This window comes from Salmo salar, chromosome 11 (genome assembly GCF_965601325.2).
Source record: "Salmo salar chromosome 11, fSalSal1, whole genome shotgun sequence".
Classification (NCBI taxonomy): Eukaryota; Metazoa; Chordata; class Actinopteri; order Salmoniformes; family Salmonidae; genus Salmo; species Salmo salar.
Window position 1 is genome coordinate 104,806,340 of NC_138301.1, and position 15,436 is coordinate 104,821,775.

Here is a 15,436-nt window from a genome sequence, read left to right on the forward strand (position 1 = left end):
AAACAGGTACAAAATAATCTATATCCACAGTAAAACGAGTCCTATAACGTCATAACCTGAAAGGCAGCTCAGCAAGGAAAAAGCCATTGCTCCAAAACCGCCATAAAAAAGCCAGACTACGATTTGCAACTGCACATGGGGACAAAGATCGTACTTTTTGGAGAAATGTCCTCTGGTCTGATGAAACAAAAATAGAACTGTTTGGCCATAATGAGCATTGTTATGTTTGGAGGAAAAAGGGGGATGCTTGCAAGCTGAAGAACACCATCCCAATCGTGAAGCACGGAGGTGGCAACATCATGTTGTGGGGGTGCTTTGCTGCAGGAGGGACTGGTGCACTCCACAAAATAGATGGCATCGTGAGGAAGGAAAATTATGTGTATATATTGAAGCAACATCTCAAGATATCAGTTAAGAAGTTAATGCTTGGTCGCAAATGTGTCTTCCAAATGGATAATGACCCCAAGCATACTTCCAAAGTTGTGGCAAAATGGCTAAAGGACAACAAAGTCAAGGTATTGTAGTGGCCATCACAAAGCCCTGACCTCAATCCCATAGAACATTTGTGGGCAGAACTGAAAAAGCGTGTGCGAGCAAGGAGGCCTACAAACCTGACTCAGTTACATCAGCTCTGTCAGGAGGAATGGGCCAATATTCACCCAACTTATTGTGGGAAGCTTGTGGAAGGCTCCCCGAAACGTTTGACCCAAGTTAAACAATTTAAACGCAATGCTACCAAATACTAATTGAGTGTATGTACACTTCTGACCCACTGGGAATGTGATGAAAGAAATAAAAGCGGAAATAAATAATTCTCTCTACTATTATTCTGACATTTCACATTCTTAAAATAAAGTGGTGATTCTAACTGACCTAAGACAGGGAATTTTTACTAGGATTAAATGTCAGGAATTGTGAAAAACTGAGTTTGAATGTATTTGGCTAAGGTGTATGTATACTTCCGACTTCAACTGTACATGTTTAACACACCCACACAATATGCTTATATGCAGGGAATATTGCAGATTAGGGTGTCCAATTAATCACCTAAAAGCATGGCAGCAGCTCCACCTCTTAGCCCTCAAATCACCTAAGAGATTTTGCACCTTTTCTCAATTACCCCCAGGATTACTGTCGCTAAGTATTTTCCCACACAAAAGGCTAATACTTGCATGGCTTAATAAACTGTGTTAATATAGACCACTTTCAAATAGCTTAACTAGTCCTGATCTGGGCAGAGAAGGATGACGTATGAGGGTTCCAGCCTCATTCATACTTAAGGAGACGTCTCTACTCTGAGCTGAGTATTAATACACTCTATTGTATAAACTCACTTCTCCAGAAGAATTACATCAGTCCAGCAGAGCACATTGTGGATATATCTACCATGATGACCACCTCAAAAAGAAAGGGCCAGGAAAGGAAAATGTATCTATTCTTAGTATCAATGCCTTTCTTGAAGCTCATAACTTCATGTATATTTAAAAGCCGGGGCAATACAGAGGGGAGGGAGGAAAGACGGTCTTGGGAAAGAATATTATAGAGTAAGGAAAGGAGGTGGAGAGAGAAATCAGTTGCTTACTAATCAACAATGTCAATATTCTTAATCCTCAACATGTGTTCAGAGTGAGGAATAGCTGAGGAGCAATCTACATTAAAATCAAGTCCTCTCTGGACTGCACAGACAGCACTCGATAAGCGCCTGGAAATAACACAACAGTGGACAAACACTTCACAGTCTGAAAGAAGACTGTAGAGAGGAGGAAGCCTGCACAGGAGAAAAAAGTATGTCTGAGTGAGTGTGTGTGTAAGACAGAGGCATCACAAACTTGCTTGATTGATGTCAGTTGATCTTAATAAGAAGTGATCTCTCAAGGGACAGACAGACAACTCCATACTTTCGAAGCGAGTGGGCAGCTCTGCTGTAATAGGTTGACTTCAGACAGACAAGCTCCTCCAGACAGCCAGTGAGTGAGTCAGTCCATCCGTCAGGCCGGCCACTTCATGGCTATGCAGTAGAGACCAACCAACCCAAGAGACTGACGGTCGCAGCCTGCAGCTCCCTACTTAAGATGAATCGCTTTTAATCTGGCTGATGAACCCCTTGGCAAATAAGGTGAGCAGCAGCCTGAGAGAGAGGCTGTGTGAGCCAAGACATTCATCTATGGGAAAGCAAGTGCAGAGGTAGGGACACTTAACAAGAGCTGTAGTTGTGACCCCAGTCACCATTGTGGGGTGAAAGACCACCTTTAACGACTGTTTTCCATTGGTCTGACAAAAGCTGAGGTTCCATTTCCAAACCGTGAAAATTCTACTTCAAAAGGATTTCAGTTAGAACATTTGTCTATCATACAGTTAGTTCCCTGACAGGAATCCATGATGGATCTCTTGCGAGTGAGCGGCCAGTTGTGCCTGCTAACTAAACATTCTATGGTGAGTGTTACGAGTTCTGGGGGGAGGGGCGACAGGGAACATTTTTGACATGCAGCCAGGGTTGATGGGTTCAGTGCGTTACAAAAGCCAGACTCCTGCGAGTCAACATGGATTTATCTTAATGAACTGTTGATGAATCAATCACACCATGAGGTCTGAGCAAACAAGAGAATCGTTCTAAAACCCTCATGGCTGGAGTCATGAAAATAGCACACTGGACCATTGGGCACTTCAGATATGAAAGGGAGACGGTGGGGGGTGTCCTGGGTGTAAACAGCTAGAAAAAAGAAAATCATCTTTGCCGTTCAGGCAGGTAACAACACAGCAGCATGATCATCTTTGTGTCCACTGACCACTGAGAATCAAAATGTAATTATTGTATTCCCCAGGCCCCTATTAGATGCTCACTATGCTACGCGTAATTCAGGCAATTTTTCCTCTGTCCCTCTACTCTAGCTTTTTTGGCAGAGCTCCCACTCGGTTCTGTGTGCCCATTCTGAAGAGTAATCCCAGCCTTCTGGCCACATACTAAAGGGATGTCCTATTGCATCACGTGCCATACTGTGTCCTTGACAATTCCACTCATCATCCATTCCCCCACCCACCCACAGCCAACACCATCTTCACATACCATACCAGCCCCCATCCAGACTGCTCTGTATGCCTGAAGAGTGAAGAGCAGACACATTCTCAATGGTTTCAATTAAACATGTGTTAAAGGGTGATTAAACTACACTGAACAAAAAATATTAACGCAACATGTAAAGTGTTGGCCCCATGTTTCATGAGCTGAAATTTAAGATCACAGAAATTGTCCATACGCACAAAAGCTTATTTCTCTCAAGTTGTGTGCACAAATTTGTTTACATCCCTGTTAATGAGCATTTCTCCTTTGCCAAGATAATCCATGCACCTGACAGGTGTAGCATATCAAGAAGCTGATTAAACAGCATGATCACTACACAGGTGCACCTTGTGCTGGGGACCATAAAAGGCCACTCTAAAATTTGCAGTTGTGTCACACAACACAATGTCACATGTCTCAAGTTTAGGGAGCGTGCAAATAGCATGCGGCTTGCAGGAATGTCCATCAGATCAGTTGGCTGAGAATTTAATATTAATTTCTCTACCATAAGCAGCTTCCAATGTCATTTTAAAGAATTTGGCAGTATGTCCAACCGGCCTCACAACCGAAGACCACGCGTAACCAAAGCAGTCCAGGACCTCCACATCAGACTTCTTCACCCACGGGATCGTATGAGACCAACCTCCCGGACAGCTGATGAAACTGTGTTTGCACAACCGAAAAATGTCTGCATAAACTGTCAGAAACCGTCTGAGGAAAACTCATCTGCATGTTCGTCGTCTTCACCAGGGTCTTGACCTGACTGCAGTTCGGCGTTGTAACCGACTTCAGCATTTGCTCATCGATGGGGAGCAACTGCTCACATTCGATGGCCACTGTCATGCTGGAAAAGTGCTCGCTTCACAGATGAATCCCGGTTTCAACTGTACCGGGCAGATGGCGTCATGTGGGCGAGCGGTTTGCTGATGTCAACATTGTTAACAGCGTGACCCATCGTGGCGGTGGGTTTATTGTATGGGCAGGCATAAGCTATGGACAACTAACACAATTGCATTTTATCAATGGAAATTTCAATGCACAGAGATACTGTGACGAGATCCTGAGGCACATTGTTGTGCCATTCATCTGCCACCATCACCTCATGTTTCAGCATAATAATTGCACACCCCATGTCACAAGGATCTGTACACAATTCCTGGAAGCTGAACATGTCCCAGTTCTTCCATGGTCAGCATACTCGCCAGACATGTCACCCGTTGAGCATGTTTGGGAAGCTCTGGATTGATGTGTATGACAGTGTCTTCCAGTTCCCACCAATATGCAGCAACTTCACACAGCCATTGAAGAGGAGTGGGACAACATTCCACAGGCCACAATCAACAGCCTGATCAACTCTATGTGAAGGAGATGTGTCACATTGCATGAGGCAAATGGTGGTCACACCAGATACTCACTGTTTATTTTTATCCCCGCCCCTACCTGCATATCTGTATTCCCAGTCACTGACATCTATAGATTAGGTCCTAATGAATTTATTTCAATTGACTGATTACCTTATATGAACTCTAACTTAGTAAAATCTTTGAAATTGTTGCATGTTACTTTTTATATTTTTGTTCAGTGTACATGAGATCCAACACTACCCATTTGGTATCCATCCATTGCTGATGGATGAATGGATCATTGCTGATGGATGAATGGATCATTGCTGATGGATGAATGGATCATTGCTGATGGATGGATGGGTAGCAATGTGTGATAGGCCTAACCGATTTCATCTCAACTCACACAAACACATTGGGATGGAATCCAGTCGGAGAACCAGCGTTCTGCACTGCAGAGGTCCAACCCTGAGGACACAGACAGTGTGTCTCTGCAAAGCACATCAAACAAGGGCTGCTTTTAAAAGGCTTTGTCAAGCATATTTAACTGAGCCCAGTTAGTCACTCAGTCCTATTTTAAAGCAGTGAGTAAGTCAAATAAATTTCAGCAAGCCATTACACCCACCATCTCAGATTGTTCTGAAATAATATATATATAGTTAGAAACCGATAAGATTAGCATTCCTGCGACATTGTTTTTTTTTTTTATATTATTTGATCTGTGAGAAATTGGCCCTTTTAATTTATAGGACATATCTAATAAATATAGTACTCAACATTCGATTGGGACCCAACTTTTTTTCTATCAATGACTGAGACATGAGGAATCCAAATAAATTGTCAAAAACCACCCATGGACCACCCATACCCAAGCCAAACCCACCACACCAACGAGTATACAGTATCAGTTCTCTATGTCTAACAAGTAGTATGGTGCTGCGGAAAAATAATGTTAAAGGAATGCTATTCTTATCTGTTTCTAACAACAGAAAGTATTTCAGAACAATCTAAGATGGTGGGTGTCAAACCTCTTTCTGGTGATTTTTGACGTGGAACGAACCAAATGGAAGAACTTGACAGGTACATATTAGTTCAGATCAAGAGGTATGTCATCACATGAAATGTTTTAGGAGGTGCTTCAAATCCTCTCCTCTGTACCAATCAGTCCATTCAAATAAGTGCCATCCCAAACAGTGGAAACACTAGAAAAGGCTGCAGGGGGCGTTTTAATGCGCATTGCTACATCTGGAGCCCAGTTCACACACAGACACCTTTCCACTGCAGACTGACTACTAATCAGTCCTGATGACATCACTGCCCACCATAGTCACAATTACACATTGCACTATAGTACCCAGTCCCAGCTTAGTGCCAGTTTTCACACTGAGGGGGCAATTATTCAGGAGATTCAAAATTGTCGTAAGTCACATGCATATAGGCACATATTACACTCCTTTGGCTTCTGATTTATGGGTCACAGGTGGAGCTGGTGTTGTGGGCAGGAGTGTGTGCAGAGATCAGATGAGGTGTGGGAGGGGCTGGTGTCATGTTCCTCACATCATCAGTTCCTCAAGCAGAAACCACCATGTTGTGTGTGGCACTCGGTTTCAACGTGGCAGGCCCAGTTCATCTCCCACATTCTAGTAGTCTAGAATAAATCAAGCACGAGGCTTGAGGTGCAGGGGTAAGTTTAATGTTCATTTGAGCCTCGGTAGAGCAGCTTTATTATACAGCCATGGTTATGGCAACAACCCTCCTCTTGGAGCTGATCCACGCCACCTGATTAGGTGAATCCCCCTGGTGGTAAACACACTGGCCTGGATGGATCAGACTACTCCCATCTCCATTTTAGACGTATAGGCTAATGCAAGTGGGGGTAGACTTGGAGAGGAACTGAGTGAAGTCTCTCAACACAGGGAAAGCCCTTGCCCTTCAAATCTAAAATTAGCATAAAGATGACACCGGTGTTAAAATATAGAAAAGCAGAGCGGTGTTCAGTTCCTTGTCTTCATAGCTGGAAAGAGATTGCAGACAGCACTCTCTGTATTAGTACCATACTAATGTTAGAACAGCAGGGAGGGGCTTGAACATGTGTGTATGCTGTTGCCTCTAATATACCCGTCATGGCATTACTCATCTCTTCCCTCTGCATTACCGCCCAACATTACAAGCATGTTGCAAACAACTACCTCTGGGTGATCAATTCCCTATTTAACAATGTGTAAATTCAAACAATCATATGAATGTATGAGATGCCTTCGATTGAAGAAAAACAGCCCAACACATTTTTTTCAGGTTTTGTTTCAATCTTCCCAAAAGAGCGGAACTTGATATCAAATAATTATCTCACATGGAAATTCCCATTGAAGGAAAATGAAACTGGGCTTTCAACCTCCTCCACCCCTTTCCATCTGCCACACTCTGCTTGGATTCTCGGTCTCATTTTCTGACATCAGGCAGAACTTTCACTTGACCCCTAAATCCTAGGACAGTGGGCATCAAACGGATAAACAGATTACAGTGCATCATCACCATGGCCCTGAGCACTATCAGGTTACCGCTTCATGTAACACTCACAAAACACACTGATTCAGACTGGGTGAATACGGAGTATCCCCAACATACACAAGATGTTCAACTTGTGACAGAACTGTCTAGTGAGGCTGAATTAGTTTCACTGTTAAACAGACACTGAGCTGGTACTTAGGAATCAAGGGGAAATCACCTCCAATAAACTAACAGCTACCAGGATTCTCACACTAGTAAGTCTATACATAGACCTCTAAGTCAAGAAATCCCTGCGTGTGTAAACGGAGACATGGAATCAAGTGTCCAACTCTCAATCAATGGCTCTACCGCTGCTCTTCCTCTATCCAACATTAACAAAATGGGAAGCATATACTTTGTGTGATCCGGCTTATGCATTTGTGTGAGGTAGCCTAGCAGGGCGGCAGGTAGCCTAGTGGTTAAGAGCGTTGGGCCATTAACTGAGAGGTTGCTGGTTTGAATCCCCGGGCCGACTAGGTGAAAAACCTGTCGACATTTCCCTTCAGCAAGGCACTTAACCATAATTGCTCCTGTAATTCGCTCTGGATAAGAGCGTCTGCTAAAAAACTAAAAGGGAGAGGCAAAGAGATAAATATGTTAAATATGCACCCTTTCCCTTACATATCTATAGAAACATATGTCTGGACATTTCCAGAAGGCATGATGATAAAGGCGGGTGGCAAAACTCTGTATCTATAAGATAGCCATACGTTATTGTCCTTAACAACAAACAAAAAAATGTCAAAATGCCTTGACGCATAAGTATGTTTTAAGCAGGTAATTATTATACATTCGAAAAAAGTGGTGTGTTAAATATAGTAAGGAAGAAATGACTGCATGTTGTCAGGATTTGCTATAAAGAAGAAAACAATGTTGAAATGAATGGTATCAATAGAGTTGGTCTCCAGGCCTCCCATTAATGTTTCTAACATCTACATTGATATAGAATAATGGACAGGATGTTGATTTTACTTTGAAATGAAGGCACGCACTAATATACTAGTTAACACTTGCGTGTACCCATTAGTTTTTTCTTCTAATAAACACTTGTGTGTATAGACAGAGTCCGTGTGAAATGTATATGGTAGTAACAATGCTACAAAAAGGTGGCTGAGAGCCATATTTGGTTTTTAAATGACATGCCTATCTGTTAAAATGTGGTCTTGCACACTAGTATGCACAGAATGCCTCCCAGTTACCTAGCTGTGCAATGGCCAATTACCATTTTTACAGCCTTAAAGGAGAAAAGTACATTGGCATCTCATTAAAAATAGCATCCCAATGTTTACTGTGAGCAAGGAAAGGCCATCATGACAACAGCTCCCTAAAGCTACTCTGGCTGTTAGGTTGGCTTTAATAACTGATGATGTAACAATGTATGCCTAACTAAGTGTGTAGACTGTCATTACCAACAGAAAATACACATATTGGGATTTTAACACAATGCCATTGGTAAATGTAGGCCTAATATTGCATAAAATACTGTCTCTACTCATGAATGTGTTGTGGACAAACCCCCTTTAAAATGAACAATATGTAGAAGCTGTCCAGATTTTTAATGGTTATTACATTCAATGCTGTATGGATTGATGAAGACTGTCAATTATGCCTTGAGTTTAGGACAACTGTAAATTACCCTATCATAAACCAAAACGAAGGTTGTAGGCTACTAATAAGAATACTAGAATGGACATGAAACTTCATGACGGTCCAAAGGTCAGCCATGTTGGTCAGGGAGTTGGTCAACCATGGCTTAACAATGCTGTGATAAAACAGTGTAAAAAAAAGAAAATGCATTTGGAGAATTTATCTGCGCTGTATGTTTGTTAGCTAGTCAGACAGTTTTAGAGGAATGATTACATACATTTTTCAAATTAACTGCCAATATAACATTCCATTCAAACAATGTAGTCAATCCACAGCCATACACTGTCAAATCAGTTGTCTATATGATTTAGACAAGTTGTAAATGCAATAAGTACTGATATTGCATCATATAATATCATTCACAGCTTTCCAATATATATATATATATATATATATATATATATATATATATATATATATATATATTATTTTTTTTTATTGGAAAGCTGTATATATATATTTTTTTTTTTTGTTTACATTTATGGTCTGTTCACATATTTTTAGAGGCTATTTATACAGAAAACGCATATAAAACCCATAACGTGTATAAACCCAAAACCCAATCATATGACAATAATTATATTACACAATGTACACATGACTTACATTTATTTTCCTGCAAAAGTAAAATCAGGACTATGCCTCTACTGCTGTTCATTCCAAATAGACTGGTTTGGATTTCTCCCTGACCAATATGGCTGCCATTTTGAATCAATTCTGCAACTTTGAGGGTTTATGACATATCCTATTAAATTACTAGAGGGGTTCTCTATAATTAATCCTTATGGTTTTTGTAAACAAGCAATGTAGTTAGGTATAGTCAATCTCACAGCCTGATAGTCCTTGCATCAAATAGTTATCTGAAACACAGGCTAGATCGTATTTTAATCGTAGGCCCCTATGTGTCATCACTGATCAGTATCGTCGATTATACCTGTCAGGTATAACTCCGTCGGTGTGGTTCACATTTTCTTTGCGTATCGAATAGCATCTTTGGTGTTGCCACATCTAGCAAGTCAATGTGTAATGAGGCTTTATGAGACATGCTGCTAACTGTATGCCTAACCGTAACCTTGAACTAAGACCAAAAAGGCAAATGTTGGTTTTATACGATACAGCCAATATACGATATATCCAATTTTGACTTTGCCGCTGGCCTATCTAGTGGGAACCCGTCCTCTGTCATGGTCGATTGACACAGACAAGGCAGCTAGTTAAATTCTAGATCTAGACTTTGGATGAAGGAATATAATCAAGCCGTGTCATTTTCAGAACACAGAAAAAAATTGACAAACACACCACGCGCCGTAACACAACAATTGTGTGGTGTTTTCTAAACTTTCTAAACTGTAAAGTTGAAACTCGCCCTTCCTGGCTACCATGCTAACGTAGCCTTTAATGCTAACTAGCTACTGTTTTTCTTTGTTGAGCTAGCTAGCGGACGTAAGCACCACACCATCCAGTGAAAGTAAACTTTATCCAAGTAGCAGCAGCAATATATTAATTTACGAAAGTTGCACAGCTCAACCAACTGACTTTTATTTTCACTACTACATTACAATTGTTTCGTTATCTGCTTGCTGTAACTTGCTGGCTAACGTTAGGTAAGAACGTTTTACTACACAGTCGATACTATTGCTTATTCAGTCATTAACGTTAGCACTAGTAGCTACTACTTAACAACATAATATTAGGACGAAACTTACTAGGAATCGTTTGTAAACCTAGGTGTTCGGGGAGGTTGGTATCCATACAGATGGCAATAAAGCACGTCGAAACAGAAGCAGCACATCTCCGCCGAAACAACCATCTTCCTGCCTCCACTTCCCGAACCAGATCCCGGGCTTAGATTCGGGGAGAGGCCAGTTGAGTTGTAGCCTCCCGGGGTTGGGGACAACGCGTTGGTGCTACTACTACTACCCCCAGGACACCCCAGGCCGTTCACTCGATTCATGTTCCCTGCCGCCACAGTTGAGGAGGAACCAATCCCCAAGTCCGATCCACAATGTCCGGTCCCTGCCACTCCGTTTCCCGCCCCCACCCCGCCAGGACCCCCCGACCCGGGGGATCCCGACAGCTTCTGCTTCTTCACCCCGCAGCACCCGGCCGCCATCTTGGAACAATCTGCACCGACACACCGCTTCCGACCCATCACCGTCACCAAGGGAAGGGTGGGGGGAAACGCCGACCAGACGTACAAATCCCACTGCGTTAATACGTGTGACGGACAATGCCCCACTTTCACTTTTTTTTGTTGGGCGACGTTATATCCAATATGATGAGACTGCAATGTCACCCTATCTTTGCCTTTAAAAATACGTGACTTACGCAAAGTCCTTATGTGTTTTCGCTAAGAAGACAGCTGTGAACCACTTGAAACTGTTCGATTGATCTCAGATATTGTCCAAAATACAGGTCCCTTCTTCGGAACACGATAACCACCGAGGTGATTTCACAAAGCAATCTTTCTCTCGAATGATGCAGAAACTCATTCAACCTCACTAGCTTCCCAAGAGGAAAAACAGTTAGCTAGCTAGCTAGTTAACTATCCAGTCAGTAGCCAGATGTGGAGCTGTGGCAGCTACTGCACTGCACCCCCCGCAACAGAGACAATCCTTTTTGTGTGGGAGTCGGGAGCTTGAGTACGCAGGACCCATACGCTTCAGCACGAATAGTACATTACGCTCCGGACCATGTAGTTTAACATTGCACCAGTTGTTTACTTTCATCCGAACTTCTAGCTAGACAACTGATCCAATATTGGAGGTCCAAACGTCAAGTCGACGCAAAATAAAATGCCATTTGTCTATTATGCAGTTTGAGCCATCAGACAGCGTCAGCGCCAACCAAGTCATTTCAACAATCCAGCTGATCGGTTTGCACATGCATTTTGTCAGTTCTCGGACAGTTTAAAACATCTTATTTATACCCCAGCGTCATATCAGCGTTGAAAGTTTGCTGTATATTTGTTTGGAGTCAGCTTGTTATCCGTCTACTGTGATGCATTTTGAGAGAGCAGCATTCTTTCTATTCCATCTGTCCGAAATCCTCCGGGTTTGGTCTCTCGCTCTTCGCACGACTCGCAGCGGCTACCATTAGCCTGATAGCCTCTGTACTGTTGGGGAGGGGGGGGGACCTGTGATCATCTGTAGTCACTGACAGTATTTACCTTCTCAACGCCGAAATAGGATCCAGGAAATGTTTTGCGATCGATTCCTACGCATAATACGTAGTCTCACCGTATACTGTCCGTGTCAAATCTGAATTCTTGCTGCGAATTACGCAGAAAAAATGCTGCTTGTGCTATCCTCAGTTCCTAATTAACTTGGCATCAACCGCGTGAGGATGCCGATGTTCGATTGCAATTTCTCATTTACTAATTGTGCTCCATTAGACAATTTGTATCCGACTTCACAAACATGCATCCCTTCAAATCCTTTTCGTTGCAGTCGTAAAATGTGCCGTCCGCCCTCTTGCTGCAGGTGATGTCTCAGCTGCTCTCCAGAATCGACTGGCCGCGCGAGGGATTTAGGAATAGCAGACTTGAAAATTGGATTCGATTCCTCAGGATATTAGGCTGTCAAAATACCAATGTAGGCTACTGAAAATATTGATTGGTCCATGCTGTTCAAGTTACCAACCGAAATGTTAACTCTTTATTACATTGCTGTTACACAGGCAGGTACAGTGTAATAATTTGTGTAACCTAGGTGGTACATCAACATACAGTACCTGCCTGGTTTTAGGCTATAACGGACCAACTGTGAACCATCGTGGTGTCATAACTCAGATCACACGGTGGGCTCTGCCAGTTGTTGGGGTGTAGATGTAAACTAGTTATCTAATGAGCTCTAGCCATGATCATGCAATGACATCACCACCCCTGAAACCTTAAGTAGTGTTGTCGTTGTTATGAACGAGGGTTCACATCCCAAGTGAAGTCAGCCGTACATGGACGAATGAGCTTTATATTGGGAAAGTTTCCTATTCCTATCCTAATCATTTACCCAAAATATGGCAACAGTAAGCTCACAACACCAAAGACCCTTCTCTAATGATCTTTCATAGTTGTACTGTAAGTGAGGGAGTGATACCAAGGACAGAAAATGAGATGTTGCACTAAAAGTGTAGGTTTACACTTGTCTGAGGACTCACTGAATTGAATTACGCTGCTATATGGATCGGTACATACACTACATTCAGTCTGAAACTGCCATCCTAGAAGTCGTTTATGTGACTTCAAAATGAGGGATGTTGTACAAAACAAATTCATCAGCGATTGGATCACCTCTAATGAATCTAACCAATCAGAGTATCAAAGTTGATAACGTCATCATGTAGGCCGGCTCTGGCCCAACCCATCGGTTTCTGGGACCAATCTGAAAGGTCAGAATGTGTTGACGTTCTAGAAATCATCAGGAAGGGGGAAAATCCAGACTCATCATGGAGAAGAAACATTAGTTGGCTGTAGCAATGTGGATGGGTAGCCAGGCAATGTTCACACCTCTCTGCAGATGACTGGCTGCTCCCTAAGTGAGGGCTTAAAATGGATGACAGTGAGGTTTCTCAGCACTGAGCTGGGCAGATCAGATCAGGCAGGTTTGGAGAGAAACATACAGAGCCCTCTAAGCTGCTAGGCTGAATGAATGAGCTTGAAGCGCTGAAACCTTTTGCAGTGTGTTGCCCATCTTCATTTGAACTACTGTATATTGCAGATGGTTCTTTGCAAGAGCAGAAAACTACTTGCAACATGTCCTTCAATAAAGGTAGGCTCAGCAATATGACAACCGTTCACTCCAATCCCTGGTCCCGAAACAAAGAATTGATTGAGACATCAAATAAAATTTTATTTGTCATATGTGTCGAATCCAACAGGTGATCTTTTTGGCCTTCCTGTGACAGTACCCGCTGTCACAGGAAGGCCAAAAAGATCCTCAAGGACAACAACCACCCGAGCCACGGCCTGTTCACCCTGCTATCATCCAGAAGGCGAGGTCAGTACAGGTGCATCAAAGCTGGGACCGAGACACTGAAAAGCAGCTTCTATCTCAAGGCCATCAGACTGTTAAATAGCCATCACTAGCACATTAGAGGCTGCTGCCTATATACATAGACTTGAAATCACTGGCCACTTTAATATATGGAACACTAGTCACTTTAATAATGTTTACATATTTTGCATTATCTCAAATGTATATACTGTATTCTATTCTACTGTATCTTAGTCTACGCCGCTCTGACATTGTTCATCCATATATTTATATATTCTTAATTCCATTCCTTTACTTAGACTTGTGTGTATATGTTGTGAAATTGTTAGATATCACTTGTTAGATATTAATGCACTGTCGGAGCTAGAAACACAAGCATTTCGCTACACCCACAATAACATCTGCTAAACACATGTATGTGACCAATAAAATTAGATTTTGTGTAGACTTTACCATGAAATGCTTACTTACGAGCCCATTCCCAACAATGCAGAGTTAAAAAGTAAGAAGACAAACAAATGAGCAAATAAGGAAAGAGTAAAACAATAAAATAACAATCACAAGGCTATATACAAGGAGTACCAGTACCTAGTCAATGTGCAGGGGTACGAGGTAATATGTATATGTAGGTAGGGGTAAAAGTGACTAGGCAATCAGGATACATAAACAAAGTAGCAGCAGTGGATGTGAAAGTGTGTCTGGCATCAACATGCGTGTGTGTGCGTATGTAGTGTGTGAGTTGGCGTGTCAGTGTAGTTAGGATGTGTGAGTGTGTGGGTAGAGTCCAGGGCATCGGAGGACACAGCAGGATTTCTTATAAGCGTCTGGCAGTGGTGGAAAAAGGACCCAATTGTTATACTCCAGAAAAAGTATAGATCTGTTAATAGAAAGTTAAAGTAAAAGTGAAAGTCAGCCAGTAAAATACTACTTGAGTAAAAGTCTAAAAGCATTTGGTTTTAAATATACTTAAGTATCAAAAGTAAAAATCATTTAAAATTCCTTATACTAATCCAATCAAAATGTATTTGTCACATGCACCAAAAAAAACCCAAAAAAACACGTGCAAACCTTACCATGAAATGCTTACTTACAAACACTTAACCAAAAACACAGTTAAGAAAAATAGAGTTAAGAAAATATTTACTAAATAAACTAAAGTAACACAATAAAATAACAATAACGAGGCTACAGTATATACATGGTGTACTCAAAATGAGTACTTTTGGTTGTCAGGGAAAATGGAGTAAAAAGTACAATATTTTCTATAGGAATGCAGTGGAGTAAAAGTAAAAGTTACAGATACCCCAAAAAACGACTTAAATAAAAATACTTTAAAGTACTACTTAAGTACTTTACACCACTGGCGTCTGGATTAGAGTCTCGCTCCTTGAAAGCAGCAGCTCTACTCTTTAGCTCAGTGCAGATGTTGCCTGTAATCCATGGCTTCTGGTTGGGATATGTACGTACGGTCACTGTGGGGACAACATCGTCGATGCACTTATTAATAAAGCCGGTGACTGATGTGGTAAATTCCTCAATACCAACGGATGAATCCCGGAACATATTCCGGTCTGTGTTAGCGAAACAGTCCTCTAGTTTAGCATCTGCTTCATTGAGCGCATCACTGGTACTTCCTGCTTGAGTTTTTGCTTGTAAGCACAAATCAGGATAGAGTTATGGTGAGATTTGCCAAATGGAGGGTGAAGGAGAGCTTTGTATGCATCTCTGTGTGTAGGGTAAAAGGTGATCTGTATTTAATTTTTCCTCACAATATTGAACCATACCTTGAAGTTATTGCTGTTTGGAAGGTTGTCACAACTGCAGTCAGGTTAGAAACCTGATATGGCAGT

The 15,436-nt window shown here is 41.9% G+C and overlaps 1 protein-coding gene across 4 annotated transcripts in view; it reads right to left on the reverse strand.

Moving 5' to 3' along the window:
• LOC106563512 (nuclear protein AMMECR1) overlaps positions 1-12,044 on the reverse strand; it is a 33,127-nt gene extending 21,083 nt beyond the window's left edge. For all 4 annotated transcript variants that reach the window (XM_082958219.1, XM_082958218.1, XM_082958217.1 and 1 more), the window contains exon 1: positions 10,302-12,044. In XM_082958219.1, coding sequence (XP_082814345.1) covers positions 10,302-10,747 — 446 coding nt within the window. In that variant the 5' untranslated portion in view covers positions 10,748-12,044. The remainder of the gene's footprint in view (positions 1-10,301) is intronic.
• Between the last annotated feature and the right edge of the window lie 3,392 nt (positions 12,045-15,436).